The 26102-nt window shown below is 42.4% G+C and overlaps 1 protein-coding gene across 1 annotated transcript; it reads left to right on the forward strand.

Moving 5' to 3' along the window:
• The first annotated feature begins 20518 nt into the window (after positions 1-20518).
• LOC127617331 (NK1 transcription factor-related protein 1-like) lies at positions 20519-23695 on the forward strand. Its single transcript, XM_052089319.1, has 2 exons — positions 20519-20915; positions 22980-23695. The coding sequence occupies exons 1-2, from the start codon at positions 20519-20521 to the stop codon at positions 23693-23695; spliced, it is 1113 nt and encodes a 370-aa protein (XP_051945279.1).
• Positions 23696-26102: the final 2407 nt, after the last annotated feature.

A 26102-nucleotide genomic window follows, 5' to 3' on the forward strand; every position in this document is an offset into this window, starting at 1 on the left:
ATACTTCACATAGACTACTTATGTAAAAAGTACATAATGATGCATCATTTAATGAATATTGAAAAGCGAAGGCTTCGGTGTGCTTTTAAAAACATGATGCCAATGCCCATGTGACTTGCGCTGGAATATTTCAATATACTTGCGCTAAATATGGTGTTTCAACAAACTGATATGTTTTGTCATCTTGCATATCATAGTTTGTCTATCAAATGTTAGATTATGATAATCTCTCGCCTGTCCTCCACCTTCCGAATTATAGTAATCATGATTCCCTGACCACATGCGATTCTCATCCGATGCAGAGGTAATGTTTGATAAACAGATGCAATAAGAGCAGTTTAGTAAGTCTTATTGACTGAGGATATCCTGTCAACGGCAATGATCTCTCATTCACTGAGATGAGAGACGGCTATATTTTACTGTAGTTGGATCCATTTTATCCAGTCACATTTGCATGAACATTATTTTGTTTACAGTTTTTTATAGGAAAGGCTGTTAGTTTGTAACATTCTACCTACCAGATTTTGTCTTGCATGGAAGAAAGAAAGTCACTGGGGGTTTTGGGGTGAACTTTTACTTACAAATGCTTTTTTAGGGGGGCACTGTAAATGCTCTATAGCCTACTGATTATTACTTCAAGGAAACTTTGATACAGGAAAAGGGAACATTTTTGACTTTGTGTGCACAAGCTCAGTGCTGTAGAACAAACGGCTATCAGACTCTCTGTTTCTTTTCTTACTGTGATGGTAGAGTGAAATGCAGCCTGAGAATGAATCAGATGGACAGAATGAAATCCTGCAGATCTGTTCCTCAGCTCTAATCCACTTGTTCTCACTTATCTCGTGCGACAATGAGACTTCCTTTCAGACTACAGGACTTTTCCGTTGTTGTTTGTCTTCCAAAAGCAAATTTGTCTTGTCTAAGTGTCTTATACCTCCAAGACAAACCGTTTTCTACTGTCAGATACAGATTTTGTCAATGCTTGAATGTTGACTGTCAGGTAATCTCCTCTTGCTGTTGGAAGAGTGCCGACTTCCCGCAACAGATATCTACATGTCTTTCCTCAAATGCAGGGAAACTCCAAAAGTGAATACACCAACAGATCAATTTACCTAAAGCCATCAAAGGCACCAAAGGGCATTTCTTCCAGTCAGTTTTTGCAAAGAACTCAAAGCAAAATAACAACAAGAAAAATACTTAAAACACACTTGGACCTTGTTTGAACACACCCTTAAAGGAATTGTTCACTGTATATGGGTATATACCTTATTCACGCTAGCACTATCCCTTGCAGTTTAAAGCGTTATTGGATCGTTCCATGGACAAAACATTGATCAAATATCTGTCCAAGAACATTCAGTATACAAAGACCTTGTGGAAAATCAGATGTGATCTAGGAGCTTTATAAAGATTTATACCATTCATGCCATTGAAGAGATGGTTAGTGTGTCCCTCACAGCCTCGTTTTCATTCCCATTCAAAATCAGTGATGGCGTTAGCGTGAATAAGGTCTATTAATGTTAAGCCTGAAAAGTGTTGAAACTATTGCAGCTATACGTCCAAAGTGAAAATTCTAACCTGTTTACATGGGCGTTGAACGGGGGGTCCCCCCCCCCCCCGCACTGCTACAACTCTGCTTCGACGTGCGGTGTGCAACAGGCATTACCATAAAATTCAATCGACATCAATAAACCCATAATATGTAAAACTACGACTACATGCCCTTTTCCACTTACTTGAGGCGACTTTTCCCTTGTTGCATTTGCATTCAACAAACGGAACCACCATAGTGATGTCATCTAGTATCGACCATTTTTATTCTGATGTTATTTGCACATATGTTTCAATAGCAACAACAAAATCAACAACACCGACGGAGGACGCCTGGATCAGAGCTACATTTTTGTTTGTTTAGGGCTGTTTTATGCAAAATGTTGCTGCACCAGAAAACGTCGGCAGCTGCCTTATCAGTTAATGGTTTAAACAACAGTGTTTTTGGATGAATGGAACTCTCTGAACAGTTTAAAAGGCACCTTATTTCATCCTACCTTCATCCATCCTTGTACAGCCTCTCAAGGCAGCATTTACAAGTTTTGAGACACATCTTGTGTCTTCAGGTTACACTTTAAACTGGTGCGCAGGCCGCTCTGTGCTCCCGCCAGAGAGATGAGGCGGTGAAAGTGCGCTTTAACCACAAAGCACACGCTGAACTCAGTGGCCATTATGTTGAAAATGCACTATAAACCTATTTATCAACACAATCTTTTACAATAAAGGCTTTTATGACTCAGCATAAATTACTGTATTGAAATACTCATTGACTTAAAAAAGACGTCTTGATGAAAGTTAACCATGCAGTAACAGACACTCACACAATACTTCCCTCATGTAAGATTTAATGATGGTTTAGTGTATAATAAACGTCTAGGTTACGTATGTAACCTCCGTTCCCCGATGGAGGGAACGAGACGTTGTGTCAGAGAAGCGACACTAGGGGTCTCTCTTGAGCGCCGATATCCACCTCTGATCTATGAAAAAAGGCCAATGAGAGTTGGCAACCAGTATTTGCATGTCCCGCCCCCGGACATACGGGTATTTAAGCGGCGCAAATACGGGAGTTCATTCAGGATTTTTCTGAGGAGCCGGAAATGGTCCAGCCACAACAGGGGCTCGGCTCAGCGACGTGGCAGGGGAGACACAACGTCTCGTTCCCTCCATCGGGGAACGGAGGTTACATACGTAACCTAGACGTTCCCCTTCTGTCGCTCTCTCCACGTTGTGTCAGAGAAGCGACACTAGGGGTCCACTTAAAAAGAGCCATGCGCTGAGCCATGTACGTGATCTGCTGATACAGGAGCGAGCAGGTATTCCTACGTGCAGAACGACCAACTGTATCAGGCTGCACGTACCCTTCCCCAATGCCAGCCTGGCTGGGCCTCTTTTCTCTCTATGTTTCTCGCATAGAGCAGCTACGGCCGGGGCCCTTACTCGCATTGAAGGAAGGGGGTCTTAGCCCTTAGTAGGGCGGAGAAGACCCTGCGGAGGCCACACCTACCCGCGAGGGGAGGCAAATTTTGAGTGGCAAATACATCGCATGGCCTATACTTAGGTCTTATGCGGAACAGTAGTGCGGTGGTAGATCCAGCCTCGCAGAGGGGGGAAGCATACAGCACGGCACCCGAGGCAGCTGTAACTGCCTAAGGAAAACACGGAGTCAACTCTCGTGAGGGGACAGAACCGTGGTTTTACACACAGGGGAGTCCGAACAGGAGGCCTTACCTGTGGGGCACCTATACCAGTACAGGTAGCTAGTGGTACCCGCAGTGGTTTGGGTCGGCGAGTTCCTCCGCAGAACTGCGACCCACGAGGGCTAGGGAGGAGTCAACCAGTGTCCCAAACCTGGGATCTCCTGGGAAAGAAGGCGCACTGTTTCCCCTGGTTAGGGGGAAGGGCGCTGGGTGCAAGCGATTCACCCGGTCAGATCGTGGACGTGCCACCGAAGTTCTCACGGGCTCGGTACCTGAGAGAACACGGGACGATACTGACTCAACTCGGAGATTGTAGAATCTCGCAAAAGTGTTAGGTGTTGCCCAGCCCGCTGCTCCACAAATGTCTGCTAGGGCAGTGCCCCTAGCCAGTGCCCACGAGGACGCAACACTCCTGGTGGAGTGGGCTCGGACCCGCAAAGGGGGGCACGGCCTGGGTGTGATAAGCCAGGGAAATGGCGTCGACAACCCAGTGGGCGAGTCTCTGCTTGGAGACAGCATTTCCTTTCTGCTGTCCCCCAAAGCAGACGAAGAGCTGCTCAGAGCGTCTGGTGCTCTGTGTGCGGTCCAGGTAAATACGTAAGGCACGTACTGGACACAGCAGTGAAAGGGCTGGGTCTGCCTCCTCCCGGGCAGCGCTTGCAGGTTCACCACCTGATCCCTGAAGGGTGTGGTAGGAACCTTGGGCACGTAGCCCGGTCGCGGTCTTAGGATCACGAAAGTGTCTGCCGGACCGAACTCCAGGCAAGCGTCGCTAACAGAGAACGCATGCAGGTCCCCGACCCTCTTGATGGAAGCGAGCGCGATCAGCAGGGCGGTCTTGAGAGAGAGGGCCCTGAGTCCAACTGAGTCAAGCGGCTCGAAGGGGGGTCTCCGGAGTCCCATAAGGACGGAAACAGGTTTCCGTCCTCCGGGGGTCTCCGGAGTCCCATAAGGACGGAAACAGGTTAGGCCGGGAGGGAGTCATCCTCCGGGCACCTTTTAGGAACCTGACGATTAAGTCGTGCTTACCAAGAGACTTGCCATCTACCGTGTCGTGGTGGGCTGCGATAGCGGCAACATACACCTTGAGGGTGGAGGGGGACAGCCTCCTCTCCAGCCTCTCCTGAAGAAACACGAGCACTGACCTAACTGCGCACTTCTGTGGGTCTTCGGCTCGGGAAGAACACCAGTCCGCGAACAGACGCCACTTCAGGGCGTAAAGATGCCTGGTCGAAGGGGCTCTGGCTTGGTTAATAGTGTCTATGACGGCCGAAGGTAGGCCGGCTAGATCCTCCGCGTCCCGTCCAGGGACCAGACGTGGAGATTCCAGAGGTCTGGATGCGGATGCCAGAGCGTGCCCCGTCCCTGAGAAAGAAGGTCCTTCCTCAGGGAATTCGCCAGGGAGGGGCTGTCATGAGGAGCGTGAGATCCGAAAACCACGTCCGGTTGGGCCAGTAGGGGGCCACCAGAGTGACTTGCTCCTTGTCCTCCCTGACCTTGCATAGCATCTGTGCAAGAAGGCTCACTGGGGAAAAGCATACTTGCGCAGCCCCGCGGGCCAGCTGTGCGACAGAGCATCTGTCCCAAGGGGAGCCTCTGTGAGGGCATACCAGAGCGGACAGTGGGAGGTTTCCTGGGAGGCAAACAGGTCTACCTGGGCCTTGCCGAACCTGTCCCAAATCAGCTGGACCGATTGGGGGTGGAGCCTCCACTCTCCGCCGGGCAAGGTTTGTCTTGACAGTGCGTCTGCTATCACATTGAGGTTGCCGGGGATGTGAGTGGTGCGCAGTGACTCCAGTCGCTGCTGACTCCAAAGGAGGAGACGACTGGCGAGCTGTGACATGTGGAGGGAGTGTACTCCACCTTGGCGGTTTATGTAGGCCACCACCATGGTGCTGTCTGTCCTGACTAGGACATGCTTGCCACGAATCAACGGTAGAAATTTCTTCAGGTCAAGAAAAACGGCCAGCAGCTCTAGGCAGTTGATGTGCCAGCGCAGCGGGCCTCGGTTCCACCGGCCTGCGGCTGCGCGCCCATTGCACACGGCGCCCCAACCCAACTTGGAGGCGTCGGTTGTAACCAGAACGCGACGGGACACCTGCTGCAAGGGTACTCCTGCCCGTAGAAAGCAGAGGTCTGTCCAGGGTTTGAAGGTTTGGAGGCAGGCAGTGGTAACTTCCACGCCGTGCGTGCCGTGGCGCCATGCTCGTCTCGGGACTCGAGTCTGGAGCCAATGCTGAAGTGGTCTCATATGCATCAACCCCAGTGGCGCGGCCGCCGCGGAGGATGCCATATGCCCCAGGAGCCGTTGGAAACATTTCAAAGGGACCACGGTGCCTGGTTCGAAAGAAGCGAGGCATTCCAGCACTGACTGAGCACGCTCGTTGGAGAGACGTGCTGTCATTGAGACTGAGTCTAACTCCAAACCGAGAAAAGAGATGCTCTGGACCGGGGTGAGCTTGCTCTTTTCCCAGTTGACCTGAAACCCTAAACGGCGGAGGTGCTCGAGCACCTGGTCTCTGTGTGCGCGTAGTAATTCCTGCGAGGAGGCCAGAATGAGCCAATCGTCGAGGTAATTGAGTATGCGTATGCCCGCTCCTCGTAGCGGGGCAAGAGCCGCCTCTGCGACCTTCGTAAATACGCGAGGGGACAGAGACAGGCCGAAGGAGAGGACCTTGTACTGATACGCCTGGCCGTCAAACGCGAACCGTAGAAAGGGTCGATGTCGAGGGCGAATTGAGACGTGGAAGTACGCGTCCTTCAGGTCTACCGCTGCGAACCAATCTAGATGCCGGACACCAGACAGAATTTGTTTCTGGGTAAGCATTTTGAACGGGAGTTTGGACAAGGTCCGATTGAAAACTCGCAGGTCCAAGATCGGTCGTATGCCGCCGCCTTTCTTGGGTACAACGAAGTAAGGGCTGTAGAAACCCTTCTTTGTTTCGGTCGGAGGGACAGGCTCTATCGTGTCCTTGATTAGAAGGGAGGCGATTTCCTCGCGCAGGGAGTGGGCATGTTCGCCGTGCACTGCGGAGGAACGAACGCCCATGAAGGGGGCGGAGACCTGGCAAACTGAATTGCGTAACCGAGTCAGATGGTCCGGTGCAGCCACCGTGACGAGCTGGGCAGTGAAAGCCATGCCTCTAAGCTCCGTGCTAGGGGCACCAAGGGGACGAGTATTTTGGACGTACCCGGCGGGGCTTCGCAGCGGTGCGGAATAGGTAACGCGGCGTCGGGAGGCGCTGTGGCATCCCGAGGCTCTGGTGCTGAGAATAAACTCAAAGCACTTACCTTGTTCCGCGCACCCAGCAGGGGCCGGGTTCGTGACTGAGGAGGAGGTCTGATGCTGGCGTCCTCTGGACTCGTCTGAACCGGCCGGCCGGGGAACAGTCGTGGGGCTGAGGGCGGAAGCACCGCATCCTGGGCGCCGAGACTGTTGAGGCCTGAAAGCAAGGTGCCGTGAGGACGGCATTTGCGGGCCATGTGACCCAGAGGTAAAGGAAATAGCTCTTTTATTGAGAATTTGGGTGGCAAATGAAAAAACAAAAGATTCTCCTCCCGACCCTCCACCGGGGGACGGAGCGGTCTTACCATCTCCGGAGCTAACTTCTCGTCCTCTGGGTCCGCTGTCTCAGGGACGCCTGGGAGCCTTCCGGGTCCTCGACGGGGTCCGTGAGGCAGGGGGCGTACACTTCCTGCGGTTTGCTCGACGCCGGGGCTGAGAGCTGGGCCCAGGTTGGGGCGGAGCAGAAGGTCTTCTGGCCGCGGGAGGACGCCCTCGGCGAGCAGGTGGGGCCTGGGCCGTGGCGGCAAGCTTACGCCGCGGCATGATGTGCGAAATGGCCTCCGTCTGCTTCTTCACCAGGGAGAACTGCTGGGCAAAGTCCTCAACGGTGTCGCCGAAGAGGCCGAACATGGGAGACAGGGGCTTTGAGGAAGCGAGTCTTGTCGGCTTCACGCATCTCAACCAAGTCCAGCCATTGCTGACGTTCCTGGACCACCAGGGTGGCCATCTCCTGCCCGAGAGCCTGCGCTGTGACCTTCGTCGCTCTCAGGGCGAGGTCGGTCGCTGAGCGCAGTTCCTGCAGCGTGTCGGGATCAGGGCCACCCCCGTGCATGTTGCGAAGTGCCTTGGCTTGGTGGACCTGCAGGAGAGCCATGGCATGCAGGGCGGAAGCGGCGCATCTGGTAGCGCTGTAGGCCTTCGCGGTGAGCGAGGATGTTGCTCTACAGGACCGGGAAGGGAGTACAGGGTGGCCCCGCCAGGTGGTAGTGCTTCCGGGACATAAGTGGAGCGCAACAGCTCTATCCACCTGGGGGATCTCCGTGTACCCGTGGCGCGCTCTGCCGTCGAGGGTGGCGAGGGCGGATGAGCAGGTGGCGGTGCGACGAGTGGAGAGGGGTGCTCTCCACGAAGACGTCAGCTCATCATGCACCTCCGGGAAGAAAGGAACCGGGGGGGGGGCGAGGCTGTGAGCGGCGCCCCATGCCCAAGAACCAATCGTCCAGCCGTGATGGCTGTGGGGAGGATGGAGGGTTCCAATCCAGGCCCACGCTGTTGGCTGCCCGGGAAAGCATATCGGACATCTGCGCGTCGGCCTCCTCCTGGGCGTGCAAGCCCGAAGGCGGCAGCCCAGAGGAGCCCTCAGCGTCAGAGCCCATGCCCTCCGATGTCGCGGCGAACTCATCTGCTTCCATCGCAAGAGGGTAGGCAGACTGGCTGTGAGGCGAGTCGCCGCCACCTCGAGCGGGGACGGGAGTCAACGAGCGTGCCGGGGCGCGGGTGGTCCGAGGGGGCGTACCCGGCGGAGCTGCACCCGCTGCCATCCCCGAATCGCCTCCATCACCAGCCACATCGTCCTCAATCCCGTGGGAAGAAGGAGCTACGCGGGGGGCGGCTGGAGTGGCTTGCTTACGGTTGTAAGCAAGCCGCGACCGCAACGTTGTCATGGTCATGTTCTCGCAATGAGAACATGAACCATCCACAAACGCAGCCTCGGTGTGATCGCTGCCCAGACACACGAGACAACGCCTGTGGCCGTCGGAAGCGGAGAGTACTCTACCGCATCCAGAAACAACACAGGGGCGGAAAGGCATCTTTAAAAAGACGCGTCCTTAAAAGAACGTTCAACGCCGCTGTGTTTTTGCTCTTTTAGAGGAAATTACTCTTTTAAATAAAATCACTCTTTTATGAATGAAAGACTCGTGAGAGATCTTTCTTATCTGCAACTGTCGATGCGCTCAGGGGCAGGACGTGCACAGCCGTGCAAACAGGAGAAAGCCGCTGTTGTGCGCCGTAGAATCCAACAGCATGCAGCAGAGGATAGCAGGAACTCGTGTGTAATACGCAGCAGTCTGCAAACACGACCATCGGCTCCGAAGAAATTTTCTGAATGAACTCCCATATTTGCGCCGCTTAAATACCCGTATGTCCGGGGGCGGGACATGCAAATACTGGTTGCCAACTCTCATTGGCGTTTTTTCATAGATCAGAGGTGGATATCGGCGCTCAAGAGAGACCCCTAGTGTCGCTTCTCTGACACAACATGGAGAGAGCGACAGAAGGGGAAGTTAAATTACCCACTCTCGATAAGTGTCTGATTGTTTATATCTGTCATCTAGAGAGGGTCTGGGTAGCTTAGCGAGTATTGACACTGACTACCACCCCTGGAGTCACGAGTTCGAATCCAGGGTGTGCTGTGTGACTCCAGCCAGGTCTCCTAAGCAACCAAATTGGCCTGGTTGCTAGGGAGGGCAGAGTCACATGGGGTAACCTCCTCATTGTCACGATTAATTGGTCCTCGCTCTCAATGGGGCACGTGGTCATGTGAGCGTGGATTGCAGAGAGTAGCACGAGCCTCCACATGCTGTGAGTCTCCGGTGTCATGCAAAGCGAGCACGTGATAAAATGTGCGGATTAACTGTCTCAGAAGGCAATTAAGACATGTCCTCCGCCACCTGGATTGAGGTGAGTAACCGCGCCACCATGAGGACCTAGTAAGTAGTGGGAATTGGGCATTCCAAATTTGGAGAAAAGGGGATAAAAAAAACTATTAAAAATTAGTAACCAAAAATCACTTTATTTTCTGTATAGTCACACAGTATAGATGCGATGAAAATTCAAATAGTGTCTCCCGATGAAGACACACACACAGATGTGAAACGGAGGATTCTCTTTGGATACTTTGTTAAATGTTATTTCTGTAAAGGGAAATATAAGCACAATCCTCTGAATAGCAGACTAGCAGCTGGTTTGTTTACTAACTGTGGCTGTGGAGCTCCTCTCCTTTCTAAATGCAGGTTTTTGACCATTCACCGGCAGCAGCACCTCCCACAGTCCCTATACTCCCTAAGTATCTGCCCCTGAGTAGGAGCTAAAAATGTTATCTAAAACGGTTTCGAGGAACTATAGTTCCTTATGTGCAAAAGCAACGGATTGCATTACAAATTTAACCTAAAATGGGCAATAGTACCGCCAGTGGGAAAGGCCCTTATAATAGAATATTAGGAACAATATCATATGTTTCAAATTAAAAAGAACTCGCTACAAAGAAGAAGAACTCAATACTCAGAACTCATTTTTGCCCTGAGCTCCTCTTAAAGGAATATTCCGGGTTCAATACAAGTTAAACTCAATCGACAGCATTTGTGGCATAATATTGATTGCCACAAAAATTTATTTAAACTCATCCCTCCTTTTCTTTAAATAAAGCAAATATCTAGGTTAAATTGAGCCACTTTTTGGATGGATAAAAGTCTTTTCCAATATTCAGTTTCCATGAATTCTTCTGTTAAAACTTTATTTTAAAATTTTTAAATTTAAGTTATTTAAATCATAATTTACCAGGATTACAGGGAGTACAGCATTACGCCGTCAAGTCAGATGCTGATTTATCTGGTTGCTATTCTTTTGAAAGAGTGCGTATTTTAACGTTTATGTATTGCCATATTCACTTCCATGGTAAGTGCATTTTTTTTTCATTCTTATTTTTGAGGCAATTAACATTATACAACAAATGCTATTTATTGTGCTTACTGTAACTTGTATAAAACCCGGAATATTTCTTTATTCCAATTTCTGACCCTGTTCAAAACCCATTTGCTGTTATTTTTTCAGTGGAACACAAAAATAGAATTTTTGAAGAACCTGCATGCAGCTCTTTTCCATTTAGCAACACACAATAGTGAATATGGTTGTCAGGCATAAAAGTATTACAAGTATTTTGAAGCAATTCTACAGATTTGTAGTGAAGAACAGACCAAAATTCTAGAACATTGTGGTGTCATGCTATTATTACCTTAAGCATGTTTTTGGACTTGATATAACTCTTAAAAATGACTTTGTTGGTGTAACCTAATGCTAAGTTTGATTTAGTCACAATAATTGTGAATTGAATTATTAAGCCTGTTAATTTAGATGTTATCACAGTTTAAAGTTACCTTCCAAAACATTTCCACAGTGTAGGAACTACTGTTGTATAGAAAAGAGCTGCGTGAAGATTCTTCAAAAATTCTCCATTTGCATTCCACTGAAGCAAGAATATCATACAGGTTTGGAATGACATGAGGGTTGCTAAATGATGACAGAATTAAATTTTTAAGTGAACTATCCTTTAATGTGACCTGTGATTGTATTGCACATAGCTTTATGGTTTGAACCCTACAGTCATGATGCAATTCACAATTCCTGAGTCCACGTATAAGCTGGGAAGCATTTTTTTTTTGGTGTAAGTTGAATGGCAGTGGTGAGCATCTTAAAACAAAGCGTCCCCATTAGAAAGTGACAGGGAGAAAACAGCCACAGCAGTCACTCGCTCGCTTTGACAAAGTGTAGCCATTATGCAAGCGTGACAGTGTTTCTATGAAGGCAATTTCAAAAAATTATTCCAACAATGTAACAAGTGAAATGTCACCACTCGCTAATTATGTTTATGCTAATTGTTAATTAGCCTCTCAATGAGCATTGTCTTAATTAACAATGGCCATAAAAATATGTGCAGGGCAGAAGAACAATAAATGAAATCCAGTAATTACCAACATGCAGTGATTAACACAGATATATTGGGGTTTTACGGCTTTTGTTGTAATTTATTTTTATTTTCATTTCTGCTAATAATTTCTCTGTCTACTTAATATCCTATTAGGTTTGAAAAAGAGAAGTTTATATCTAGCTTTTGTGATTGCAAATTTGAACACTTTAAAGCATTAAAAACTCTTTTTTTCTGTATGCAAAAGGTTATAAGCCTCTCTTTCCATATATTATGTTGACTGTATCCTATACCTAGTTGATAATACTTGATTATGCCACATGAATATTACATTAGTTAAAGAGCTCATAATATACCTTTTATCCAGTGGAGCTTCAATGCATTAGTATGATGCAGATGTTAATTTTACACAATACATTAGAGCTCCATTGAGGTTAACTGGGCTAGTTGACAATGGTTTAGTTCTATGTTTTAAAAGTACATTTATTATCAACAAATCATTAAGTATGGGACTATTGGCCAATGCCATACACTTTACATTAAGCCTGTATACTGTATATAATGCACTATAAATGTATTCATAATTTGCATTTGCATTGTAATTATAAAAACCCACAGGGATTATTTTGCGATAATGACCGGCTGGCTGTACATTATCTCTTATAAAACTGTGGTTAGAATTCATACCATGATTATGAGGTTTATTATAAGGTATTATGAATGCATGTGTGCAGCCTGATCTCATGGAAATTCTGTGACTCTAGCGACATTTTTGCAAAAAGATTACGCGGTTCCTTACACATATAACGGCAGTTCCGTGGTGAAATGTCCACTGAGTGGTGCTAAAAGAGAGTAACATTTTCTCCCAAACAGATTGAAGGTTAATGCTTTGTCATTTTTTAAATCAACAAAACCTACCTTAAACCTACAGTAAACCGAACCGATGGTGTCATAAAAAGCAAATGTGAAATGAAAAACGCAATTCCTGAAGCAACCATGTCATTTTTTAACACTTTTGGCTTCCTTGTCGAGTCGCATGCTCTTCAGGACTAGTGCAACGCTCCATCAGTTGAGCTACTGCGCAATTTTATGACACTCAAACAAGCTTGTAAATGTAGTTTTTCCTTGTAATGCAAATGTTAATATGGATCACATTACAAATCATGTGCAATAGGAAAAGCGTTTAGATGTGATAACACAGCATTGTGTGAGAAACAGGGTGAAAAGTAAGTGTTTATGACATGATAATCTGCCCTTTTACGCATGACTTGTTTAAAAGGGGATGAAAGTCATCGTTGTCGTAGTGCCTCTAGTGTTTATTTCACAAGGAAACTGCAGCTATACATTCAGCGAGCCACATTAAAATCGTTTTGCAAAAATGGAGGTATAGTAAATACCTACTATACCTACCTATACCTATTAAATCTGGGCATCACAGAAACTGTGCTGGACTGGTTGACCTCCTATCTCTCAGGTAGGTCCTTCAAGGTAGCCTGGAGTGGTGAGGTATCCAAGGCACATCAATTAATTACTGGGGTACCTCAGGGATCAGTGCTTGGACCACTTCTCTTCTCTATATACACAACATCACTGGGACCCATCATTCAGTCACATGGTTTCTCTTACCACTCCTACGCTGATGACACGCAACTCTACTTGTCTTTCCAGCCCAACGACACCACAGTGACCGCTCGAATCGCTGCCTGTCTGGCAGACATCTCGGCCTGCAGGAGGAACACCACCTGCAACTCAACCCAGCCAAAACCGAACTCCTTGTCTTTCCAGCCAACCCTGCTGTTGAACACAACATCACCGTGCAGCTGGGTCCAACTACAGTTTTGCCTTCCAAAACGGTCAGAAATCTAGGGGTAACCATTGATAACAAACTAAATTTCACAGGCCAGATCTCAAAGACTGCAAGATCATGTAGATTTACACTCTACAATATCAGGAAGATAAGACCATTCCTCTCTGAACATGCCTCACAACTGCTTGTTCAGTCACTTGTCATAACTAGACTGGACTACTGTAACTTTCACATCAGGCCTCCCTGCATGTGCAATCAGACCCTTGCAAATGATCCAGAATGCATCAGCAAGTCTGGTCTTTAATGAATGAAAGAGAGCACATGTTACACCACTCTTTGTCTCTCTCCACTGGCTGCCTGTTGATGCATGTATCAAATTCAAGGTTCTGATGCTGGCATACAGAACAGTCATTGGGTCTGCTCCAGCATACCTAAAAACATTTCTGCAGATCTACATGCCTACCAGAAGCCTGCAGTTGGCTAAGGAACGTCGCCTTGTCGTACCAACACAAAGAGGCACCAAAACACTTTCCTGGACTTTCAGTTTCGTCATACCATGTTGGTGGAATGACCTTCCCAACTCAATCCGTGAAGCAGACTCACTCTCTGTCTCCAAAAAACGATTTAAAACATCTTTTCCATGAGCACTTAACCAGTCACTGTTGCACTTTAATCTGTTTTGTATACTATTCTGATGCTAGTGAAACGTTGTAGTATGGCACTTTTCATATGACTGTCTCCTTAATATGATTTGCTTGTGTTTTCCTCTTTTGTAAGTCGCTTTGGATAAAAGCGTCTGCCAAATGCATAGATGTAAATGATTCTATGGGATCAGGTTGCAATGAACAGTTATTACCCATAGGAGCCACTATTGTCTGACTATGAGAATGTTGTACAATTGCTTCCAAGTGGAACATCTTGTATTAATTATCCATACTAAAAGCCATGGATAGAGCTATTCAGAGGCTTGATTGAATTTGACATGAACAGGGCAAGCGTTGTGAATGAAGATTACTGCAGTGCAATACTAATGACTTTTCAAAAATGTTAATTTCCGTACTCTGGTTTTAACAGTACATCCTTTGTATCTTTCTACAATATCAAGGAACCAAATGTTTGGTTCTGTATTTTGGTACACATTTTATTTACAGGTCTCTAAGTAGACCACAAGTTGTAGATCTAGTTTTAAAATGAAGCAGTCCATGTGTGCCAAATGGCATTTTGTAGACAACATTAAAGTGATACTTTACAGGTAGTGTCACTCCAGCCAAATAAAAGGGGATTCATGGTAGTTGCAGTTGGCAGGGACAATAAAAAAGGAAAACAATTATAAGGAGCCACCAAAGCTGTGAAGACATCTTATTTTTTGTTGTGTTTTCTTTTGCAGTAGTCCAGATTTTATCCACTGGACCAAAAAAAAAAACTAACACAAAGAACAACAACATTTTTAGCTCTATCTTTCTGTCTCTGATGACACACAGATATATCTAGTATTGGGGATGATGATAATCTGCCTCTTTAAAGTGAGACATTTTTGTAAATGTTTCACCTCTCCACACATGGCCGAATGTATCTACCACAGTACCACAGTTGCACAGAGAATTTCACAAAATGTTAATAGTGGACACATATATGCAGAAATTTGAATGTAATTTTTAACGTGGCTTCGCAAGGGCATTCATATGAAACAGATAAAAACAGATATTTCCTAGATGTCAAAAAGATTAAATGGAGCCTTTTGCTTCTACTTCTAGTGAACTTTCAAAGCCTCAAATTGCTGTTCTCTCACCTCTCTACAATGTGCATTTTCAGTGGATTTACAGCCATCATTCTGTCTGTTAATTTAGCTTATGGTATTCCTAGTTTCAATGCATTTAAACAACTCCTGTCTGCTGTGATGCACAATTTAGAGCTGGATCTGCAAGTGCAGCTAGAGATACCAGCCCATCCTTGCATAAATCCCCCGAAACAGTCTCTCGGCGTGGAGAAATAAGACGGCAGCAGAGGTAAGACAAATTCAAACTGTCATCAATACGTCCCCCTTGCCTCACTTCTCAGGGAATGTTTATCAGAGAGCCAAACGGCCGTATTGCATATTGACTGAGGCGCCATAACCTCAAGCTGACACAATAGCAGAGGCCTCTAACCCCAAAGCAGAACGATTGCCCTTAGCGCACCTTTTTATTATCACTTTGAAGTGTTCATTGTTTATAGGTCCTGGATTTTGATGCTGGTTGTGTCCTTTTGTCTGGCCTCAAGGGAGATGTCAGTAAATGCAGCTATTGGTTAAAAAACAAAGAGGAATGATATTATGCTAATTGTATTGGGTGGATCTCGTGAAAACATGTTCAGGTCGTCTTTCACCATACAGAAAAATAAATAAATTATATTTTGCAAAAAGGTAAAAAGAACGCCAATTTTTAGGATCATTTAGATTTTCATTTAATTAATTAATTAATTACTTTTGCATTGTGTCATTATTTTCATGACAACTGAGCATTCAAATCCTAAAAATGTATCACCATATAATAAGTCTAGACGTTTTAGGCCACGTCCACACTAAACCGTTTTCGTTATAAAATGCATTGATTTTGCTACGCTTACGCCTCTCATCCACCAAAAACTGAGTGTTTCGAAAACGTGATCTAGTACCACATACTTTGCGAAACGATGATGTTAGAGAACTGAAGACAAATTAGTGTAGATGAGGCCCTATGAGGGGATATTTGTTTAATTACTAGTATTTACAATGTTAATTCTCATTAGATTACTGTAACATAGTCATTTTTACTTTAATTCTGTAATAAAAATTCTTTGATACAGTGAATTTTAATAGCCATAAATTAAAGACCGTACAACAAATACATTATTAATTTTTTTACAGCATTTATTAATTTAGGTTAAAATGAATAAAACAAAATACAAATGTTCATTGTTAATTCATGTAAGTTCATGAAGCATTCATCTTTCATTTCAAAAATGTATTATTATATGTTGAAATAAATAATAACCAAGATTGCAAAAGTATTGTTCATTGTTAGATCATGTTAACTTATGTTACAAAATACAAACTTATTTTGAAGTTTTAAATGCTTCGAATAATATTTATAAATAATATAAACACATATAATATACATTTTGCAATACAGTAATAATAATGAAATTTTTTTGTATTATGGTAATGATAATCTTTCATTTTCTTTAAGCAAAATAATTTAAAAAAAGATAATTTTACCATATAATGAAATGTCAAATTATTCACTTACCAAACAAATCAAATACTTTCATCACGTATTTTTTATTTGATAAAATTTTTCTGTTTTCTCATCTCCATGTTTTCATTGAAGAACCTTTTGATGTTTATACCATTGAAAACTCCATAAATACATTAAGTTGTCATTTATTTAAATCATCTTAATTTCTCCTCTGAAATATGCATACTGAGTTGTGTAATGCCAGATTAAATACTGCAGGTTCAAAGAGAAGCACAACGCCCCCTTCTGGCACATTAAAGCATTGTGAATAGCATCAACTGCTTTCTTTGCAGTACACACTTTGTCTCCTTTGTAGTATTAATAAACAGGACATACAATAAAATTTATTTAGACATATTTGTGTATATTTCTGGACACTTTAAACTGTCCATCAAAGCAATTTTATATCACACTAATGTAGATTTCAACCAAAACATTACATTTAGAGACGAAAACCATCCATTAAGATGAGATTATTGACTTGTTATGAAACAAGATGTCATGTCATTTTGAATTTCCTTTTGCTTAACAGCATAAATGCACCTTAATTCATAACCGATCGTTGTTATTTGCATGTTTTTCTCATTCTTTTTCCTCTATTCTCCTCTTGTCTCTCCTCTCTCTCTCCCTCTACACTGTGTATATTTGTTCCGTTCACAAGCCCTTGGTGCTAAGATTGGAATCCTCCTTTCTCATTACCAGTCTTAATAGACTCCTTCGACCTCCCCTTCCAGTCTCTGATATTATCTGATCCATAGAATTAATTAATTATAGCCCAAATATTATAGATTATTAAAAATAGCATAAGTAATAGTGTAATATCTCAAGCTGTCGAGTTTAATAGTCAACATTGTCTTGGCACCTCTTATCAGTGGGAGACACCCGGTCAGAATATTGATTTCTAGTCGTTTTAACCATCATCTGCTGTTGTGATGGAGAATTGTCAGCCTTTTACTACTCTGTGCTCATTTAAAATCATTAGATTGCTTCTGACGCCTCGACTGAAGATGTCTTTTCTCCCAGAGCAATGGAACGGCACAATATTTTATATTGGTGCAGTTGTGTTGTCCCTGCAGGAAAAAAGACAATAGCAGCACAGTGTTATTTAGTTGTTTATTTAGAGCTGATATTAGTCAACAAAATATCATATTGTGTTCTAAATATCTGTGATTTTGTTCTTCATGAAAAAAGGCCTACTTTCGACCTGTCAGAAAGTTTTAAAAATCAGTCATGGATCTAAAATATGTAAACATTTAAATTTGCTTTTCGACATATAAAGTCTCCTGTAGTCTGCATTTGTTATAGTTCACACAAAAATGATCGTTCTGTCATCATTTACTCACCCTCGTGCTGTTCCAGAGCAGCATCAGAAAGTTAGTCCCCATTTACTTTCAATGCATCTTTCCTCCATTCAACGAATGTGAATGGTGACTGAGGCTTACGTCTACTTCTGTGCTCCACGGAAGAAGAGCGCATTCATAGGAGTTTGAAACAGCATGAGGGTGAGTAAATGATGACAGAATCTATTTTGTTGTATTTTTGGTTCAACCCCTAAGAGCTTTAGCCCCATTCGCTTTAACTCAACAGAGGTTATTCTGGTCAATTTAAGTGTTTTGTGTTATTCTATGCCATTTGAAAATATATAGATTTATGCATTTTATATTAATAGCTCGATCAAACTGAAAGAAATTGATCAAATGATGTGGAATATGTTACTGAACATGTTGGATGCAGGTGTGTGCTTTCAGAATGGTTTGGGATGCTGTTGTAGGAGCGTCTTGGTTATTAAATTGTCGATGATGAACATGTTATTGTCAATGATTTTCTCACTTGATGTTGGTTGAGGCCGTGAGCAAGTTGGTTTTAATGCGTTCTGTGGGTTGTAGACTGGGAGGTCTGTGAATAGGACAATTTACATGCAAATTGTCATGCATAATATGATTAAATTGCCAAAATCATTCAACGTGCTACCAGGAAAACCTTCTAATTACAACAACAATTCCCCAATCAGCTGGCAAACCAGTCTGACCAACTCAGCAGCCAAATCACTTGCGTCTTCATGGATAGACATGTCAGACAAGTCAATTTAGGACAGTTTCAAAGAACAAAAACCATCATTTGCATTGTAAAACAATTCAGCTTCTTAACATGCTGTGCTATTACCTGCTTGATGACTTTCATGAATGGCTCAGGTTGACTTAAGTCACATTGAATGAATTGTGTTTTTGAAGTCTGAGCTGCATATAGGGATGTTTTAAAGTGGTGAGCTTTAAGATTTGCCTTTATGAGAAGATGATTATTAAAGATTATTAAGCTTATAGTTTTTTCAAACCTCTCAGAAGAGATGCACAAAATTGTATGTTTTAGCACGTGAAATTGGGACACACACATGGGAAAGCCTATTATGATCACTAGTATTCAGATCCATGATAGATCAGTTTTAAAGTTGAGCGTCATGGTCTCTGAGGCTGCAGTATTGTTGAAGGGGCTTATCGTTACTCCCAGGGGCCCAGTGATGATGGGATAATCATGTTCAGTCTTACAGCTGATTGTTTTACCCATTATTTTGTGCAACTTTTAATTTCTTGCTTCCAAAGGATCATTGCCCTCAGTAATTGCAAAGAGCTGACCTTGTTCTTGTCACCCGGTCTGAACCAGACAAAGGAAAATTCAATTTTGTTGCACATCTACGTTGTTTTTGTGTGTAAACGGCACCATTAGGCTTCTACACTGAAGGTTATTATGAGCCTCAAATCTTAAAGGAATATTCCGGGTTCAATAAAAGTTAAGCTAAACCAACATCATTTGTGGCACAATGTGAACTACCACAAAAAAAGCAAAAATATGGGTTACAGCGAGGCCCTTTCAATGGAAGTGAATAGGGGCCAATCTGTAAATGTTAAAATACTCGCTATTTAAAACAAATAACCACGAGGTAAACAATATGCGATTTAAGTGTAATAAAATCACTTATTAGCCTTTTCTGAATAAAATAATATCTAGTTGTACAACTTTTGTTGCTCCATAACCCTGTAAACTCTGAAACAACTGTAAAAATTTGATTTAAACAACTTTACAGCTCAAAAAATACACAAGTTTAACAGAAGTGCTTTTATAGAATTAGAAGCTTCACATTTCTGCCTTTAAACCCTCCAGAAATGATCCCTATTCACTTCCATTGTAAGTGCTCCACTGTAACCTCAATTTGTACTTTTTTAAAGGGACTAGTTTAAATAATTTTCAGTAATTGTATATACTGTATATAAATCCAGGTTTTTTGTTGTTGTTGTTTACCAGGGGGGCCCATGGGGGGCCATTGACGTATAACATAGGCTATAGATTTTCTAATGAATATATTTCAAAGTTTATTTCTCAACATGGTTTAAAGCATTTTGTAAAAGTGTTGAAGTTAATATACAATATTACTGATAAAATATGACTTGTTTTTACTCCCCCCACAACAGTCAATTAACGATTAAATATTATTTTCTATCTGTCGTAAATGCTTTTGTTTTGTTGTAGTGCTCTAAATGCATTATAAAGACTCACTCACTGTTAACCACTCCAAGACTGCTTTTAAGCGCCCCATTTTGTCATTAATTTCTCTGGAAACAATCATTATCCCAACCTTAACCTGGTCCGGGGAGATGGGAGGGAGAAAGTAAGGAAAAATAAGCCTATTTAGTGACTTTCCAGTCCAGTGCTCTCACATTGGGTGTGAGTTGACAGCTGTGTATATCAGGAGCCACATCATCACTCTCCTCTGGTGCTCCTCACACTCGCAGATGGAGATAATAGGCTATTAGAGGCATGGGATTAATTTGTAGCCAATTACCACTCACAGTAGAATATGAATGCATAAATAAGTCATGGCTTGTGTGTCTAAGTTTTTGGCAATGATCAGAGGAGGGTAAAGAGGAGGAGGGGGAGCCAGCCAAGCCAGCCAGGCGTGTGTGTGCGACATAAACGTTTGGGGTGTCCTAAGGGGAATGGTTCAAACCCAAAAAGGACCTGAGCAGGGGGGACATCAGCATCAGCACCCAGAGACCGACTGGATCAACTCCTGTGCGGTGACCAGCTGAAGCGCAGCTTCCAACGGGCATTTAAACAGCGCACTGCACTTATTTTGCCGAATTTTCAACAGTATGTCTCATGTCGAATTAAAACAGTAAAGATAGTCTAAAATACTAGTCTGAAAGCTGTCCTGACCTCTGGAGAGCTATGAACAGGGAGAAGGTGCAGGTCGGCGACTCCATCGTGCCTACTGCGCCCGGCGTTATCGTGGTCGCTCCGCAGGACGGCATGGACGAGAAGCGCCTCGCTGCAGCTGAATTGCCGGTGTTTTCCTGCGCTGGAGGGAGAGACGCGGAGAGCAGAGACACCTCGCCGAGACATGAACCTGCGCCCCCGGGCGCGCCGCCAACCGGTCACCGGACCACCTCGTTCTCGGTTCTGGACATTTTGGACCCGAATAAGTTTACTAGTAAGAGGCAAGCGCCCAACAGGACAGAATTCGCGTTTGGTGAAGAAAACAGAGGAAACGATGACTCGAATCACACGATCGAGCACAAGTCTTATCCAGAGGACTACGACTGTAAAAAATCGTCGGGAATTTTAAGTAAGTATAAATGTTTTTATTCCCTTCATATTCTGGGTATGTTCAAAATTAGCAGTTATTACAGCTTGGGTAGGTAGTTACATAACATGGGCATTTAGCCTACTTTTTAAAACATAGAGGTTTGGTTTAACATGCAGTTATTTGACTTATGGAAAGTTATTTGAAAATGATTTCAAATGCTCTGTTAAATAGAAAGTGTATATGTAACTGGCGACTAGTTCCTAGTTAAGTTGTTGTTTGTTTACTTAGTTCAGAGGTGTGATAAATTATTCTTTAAGTACATATGTACCAAGTTGTCTGTCAATTATTAAGAAGCCATAAAACTGCATGCAAAATTATTATGCAATGTTTGCTAAAGTGTTTAAAATAGTTTTAGATGAAGTATAGCATGTCCCTGTGCTTGTTATGCGTTATTAACTGCCCATATTCACATCTTTTATTGACAAAATAATAATCTGTTATAATGGTTAATATACAAATATGCCTTAAACCCTATTTTTTCCTAGTTGATTCCTAAAGAACAGCTTTAACGAAGGTCTATTACAAAATTATTAAAAAGTGTCTCTTTAAATACGTTTTTGGAGTGAAACGAGGTTCAATTAAAATGTCAAATCTTTTCTCAGTTAGATTTGTTGAAATGTAATTAATCTAATTAGAATTTTCTCAGCATTTATTTCTAATTGTGTGTCTGTCATGTAAACAACTTTAAGTCAGATGAGTCTTCAGTTTGAGACTTATTTCCCAGCACTATTTTCATGCTGTTCCAGCACCTTCTGCTGTTTTTTAGAGACCGGTGATCGATATCTCTCCTTATAAGTATAATAGGTTTTAATCTAGTAATTATCCGAATTTTGGCCCTATAATTTAGATGTTGAAAGTCACTTTGCAAGATGCCTGAAAGAGACATACTCATTTCAATAATAGGATATCGACCAGTCTGGGCCAGATCCCCCCATTATCAGCGTCTTTACGCAGGAACTTGCGTTAAATTAAACGCAATCGAAAGGGTCTAATTGTTATTGTTTTGTTTTTTAGATATTTTGGTGCTTTGTCTCGAGTCTAAATGGTGAAAATTTAGAGGATTGTCTCGGGCAGTAGCTTCATGACCATCATCTTATTATCTGCGCCTGTATTTGCAAGGACAAATATGTGTCAGCCCATATGATTGATTGGAGGCAACGCGCGCAAGCAATTTTCAATAAACAGTAATTGTAGGCTGCAATAATTTGATAAGGTTTGTGCTGCCGCTTTAAGTGGATGAGTAAATTGTGAATTATCGATTGGACGGCCATGCTATGATTTAAGATGTCAAGACGAATTGTCACGCCAAAGGAAGTGCCAACTATTCACTCTTTACTTCAAATACAAGGGGAAATAAGATAAAGAAAGAACAGACTAAAATAGCAATGACATTTTTGATTAAAAAAAATGCAATAAAACTTAAAATAATTAAATGTGTTATGATTTAAAATAAGTTTACAAAAATGATGTACATTGAAAACGTTCAGACATGTTTAATACATTAAATAAAAAAATAAAAAAATTGAAATCACTGTTCTAAATTGATAAATATATATATGTGTAGATGAGAAAATTAAGGACTAAAAAATGCAGAAATTGATAGTATCCATTATAAAAAATAATCAAATATCAATTTAGTTTTCGTGTTAGTAAAATTATACTAATTTAATTAGGCTATTAAATAATTACATTTCATAATGCAGGAAATTAAGATAACATGTGGGTGAAACCAAACCCAGGTCAGTGCGTTTAAATTAAATTGACATTTTATCACATGGGCATTTAAGGGAAATTCCGGGTTCAATACTAGTTAAGCTCAATTGTAACATAATGTTGTTACCACAAAATAATAATAATAATAATATTAATAATATCCCTTCCTCTTCTTAAAATTAAAATTAAAATAGAGGTTACAGTGAGGCACTTACAATGGAAGTGAATGAGACCATCAGTAAACTTTAAAATATTGCTTTCAAAAGTATAGGCACAAGAACAAAAAGGTGCGAAGCTGAGTTTTGATAGCAATGTTTTGTGTTCCTACAGAGGATGGGTTCGTGTTCCGATCAGATGAATGTGAGAATGATTTTCCCCGAGGGAATCAGTCAGACAGCGAGCTTCAGGATGATTTGTGCAGCGAGGAGAGCAGCGCCCTGACTGGAAACAACGACGCTGAATTTGGACATCATGAGGACGACGACCCGTTAAATAAAAGCCCAGACGGACAGCAGAGTCAGCAGTCAGCCTCAAACGGACAGAATCACTCAACCAAACCCAAACGGAAGCGCACCGGCTCGGACTCAAAGTCTGGCAAACCCAGAAGAGCCCGGACTGCGTTCACGTACGAGCAGCTGGTGGCTCTGGAGAACAAATTCAAGTCGACGCGCTACCTGTCCGTGTGCGAACGGCTCAATCTGGCGCTGTCCTTGAGTTTGACAGAGACCCAGGTGAAAATATGGTTTCAGAACCGCCGGACCAAGTGGAAGAAACAGAACCCGGGCGCGGACACGAGCGCACCGACCGGTGGGAGCGGAGGGGGACCGAATGGCCTGAGCAACGGTTTGGGGAGCCTGAGTCCACTGAGCCAGTCTCCTCCTATGAGCGGCCACCTGTCCATGCACACCAGCTATCCGGGTCACACGCCCGGAGGACTAGTCTGTACCGCCCAGTTGCCCTTTCTACCGGGCCATGCAGTACTGTCACCCTTCATGCTGGGCTCTCAAACTTATGGAGCACCAACATTTTACGCGCCGCACTTATAAGCACAGAACTATAGGAGAAATACTAATGTCCAGTCCAGTGTGACAGAACTTTTCAACTTGAAGCACTGTCGGTGTTATAGATTGCAGAGACACTGGATAGGGTCGTCTTGAAAAGCTAAAATACGTGTCAACCTTGTTGCACTGTGGTAAATCCAGAGACGTGTTTACGAATAATTTGCTATGTCCGGCAATATGATTAGGCCTACGTAAGAATAATTTCATTTCAGTTTGCTTCATTTTGATAAAATGTAAATATTTCTCTAGGTCAAACTGTAAATATTCAGTTATTATGAATATGTGTTTAGACATTAATTTTGAATGCACATGCACATGTTGTAGGGAATAAAACGGATTATGCATTGAAAAAGAATGAGCTTGTTCCACTGAAATATTGCACAGATATATAGGCCTAATGAGAGGTTGACCTGTTGTTTATTTTACTGTGTAGGACATATTATTTATTTCAAAAGTTGCATATAGACTATGCTTTTTTATTGTTTCGCACCATGAAAAGGTTTAAATAAATGACACTCAATTTTAGATGGCAACCATTTCGATAACATTTACCCGATGTTTATTAACTAAATGTAAAATGTACATAGTTTAATATGATCTTGCACAATATTTAAAGAATATTGGAAGTCAAGCAGCTGTGACGACAAACGAATGAAATTGAACCGCTTTTAATTTCGCTGTGAGAAACTCGAAAATGTCTTTCCATTTCTATGGAAATATTTGCAATGGAAATAATGACATAGAAAGTCTGTTCGCCTTTATGTTTAAGTGTAATAGCTCTTATCTGGATTCGATGATTGTAAGATTGAACCAATCAGCTTTATTTTCAATGAACTTGTTAACAATCTAAGAACAAATGAGAAGAAATGAGAAACATGTTTAATATTTAGAAAATAAGGGCACGTGTCCGCTGATCTTGTATAACGTTAATTAGGCTACATTAGTCCTAATTGTTTAGATTGTTTAGAGCACTAATGACATACATTCCTAATTAACTTCCTGCTTATTGATTTGATAGTGGCTTATATATCCTATATGGTCAGTTGTCATGCATCTGCTTTTTTGAAAGTTAATGCAAGTAATAAAATTAGTATAAGTATCGATTAGGCCTACATTCTTTAATCTGGTGTTTGTTTAAAATATTTTGGATAAAATGCCATTCCTATTTCGTATGTTAAAGTCATTAGACAGTAATGTAAGGGTGTAGGCTACTCTGAAATATTTTGTCTGAAATTTGTGCACACTTTTATTAAATATTATGTGCTCCAACATATTTAAAATACATTTTCTTATGCTGCTGAAGATGTTCTACCTCCTTGAAGCGATTTAAGTTTTCCGTGCATACTTCATATTTTGCTTCTTTAATTATTTGATATTAAAAACTCGTAAAATAGTATGTTAAATATACTTATATTCCACAATCCGACATTACAAACTAGCTATTTATGTAGCTACTGTACTCATATAGCCTACTCGCTTATAATTTTTTATTTTGTAGGCCTATTACATGTGTGCATTTTGACAATTTAATTTCTTATTTCGTGCGTTTTGTTACGTTTTCCTGCCTAGTTTCATGGTCACACATCTAAACAGCGTTTTCAAATGGTTGTGAAAGCAGACTTGCAGAGGCTGACGTCATATTAGTTGCGTACACTCATTGTGGTTATTAATGTTTTCATTTGTTACAGTTGCTACAGAATAGTATTTCTTAATGTGATGCCGTCAAATAACGTTTCACTCACACGAAAACATTTCGAGATTATTACGCGTATATTATAATACAGAATTAGCTCATTTGATGACGTGTTCCAAAAGAGTTTGAAGTTTATCTTACAAAATGTCAGTAGGCTAATTTGTCTGAGATATCACGAGTTTATATTTTAAATACATTTTGAGCTGTGATTTTTGAAGTACGTGAATACGATGCTCTAAAAAGTGTGCATATTCTGTTTGGAGAGTTTATATGGAAGGTGGTTGAGAAGAGGAACTTGTGCAGCCTTCAGTTCCATCATTACAGTCGCCCTATTAAAACCTCAAAGCACACCGAAAAAACATTTATTTCTTCTGCCATAAGAAATGGCATTTCTTCAGCAATGCACTCCTATCCTGAAAATGTTGCTTCTATTTAAGTGTATTTACAAATCCTAGTTAAATAATTCTGTAAGTCATTCTTCTCTGCTTTAAAGTGGTATTAAAAATGGATTATCACTATACTAATACATTTAAACTATGCAGTTACTGTTTCAGCGGACCAGTTAAAAAAGGGAAACTGCAATTGTAACTTGATAACAATGCAAACCTCAACATTAATATATCAATAAAGTTGCACATAGAATTATTCTTTGTGAGAGTATTCTTAGCGGCCTTATTCTTGTGTAAACAGCTCAAATAA

The sequence above is a fragment of the Xyrauchen texanus genome, chromosome 23 (assembly GCF_025860055.1).
Source record: "Xyrauchen texanus isolate HMW12.3.18 chromosome 23, RBS_HiC_50CHRs, whole genome shotgun sequence".
Classification (NCBI taxonomy): Eukaryota; Metazoa; Chordata; class Actinopteri; order Cypriniformes; family Catostomidae; genus Xyrauchen; species Xyrauchen texanus.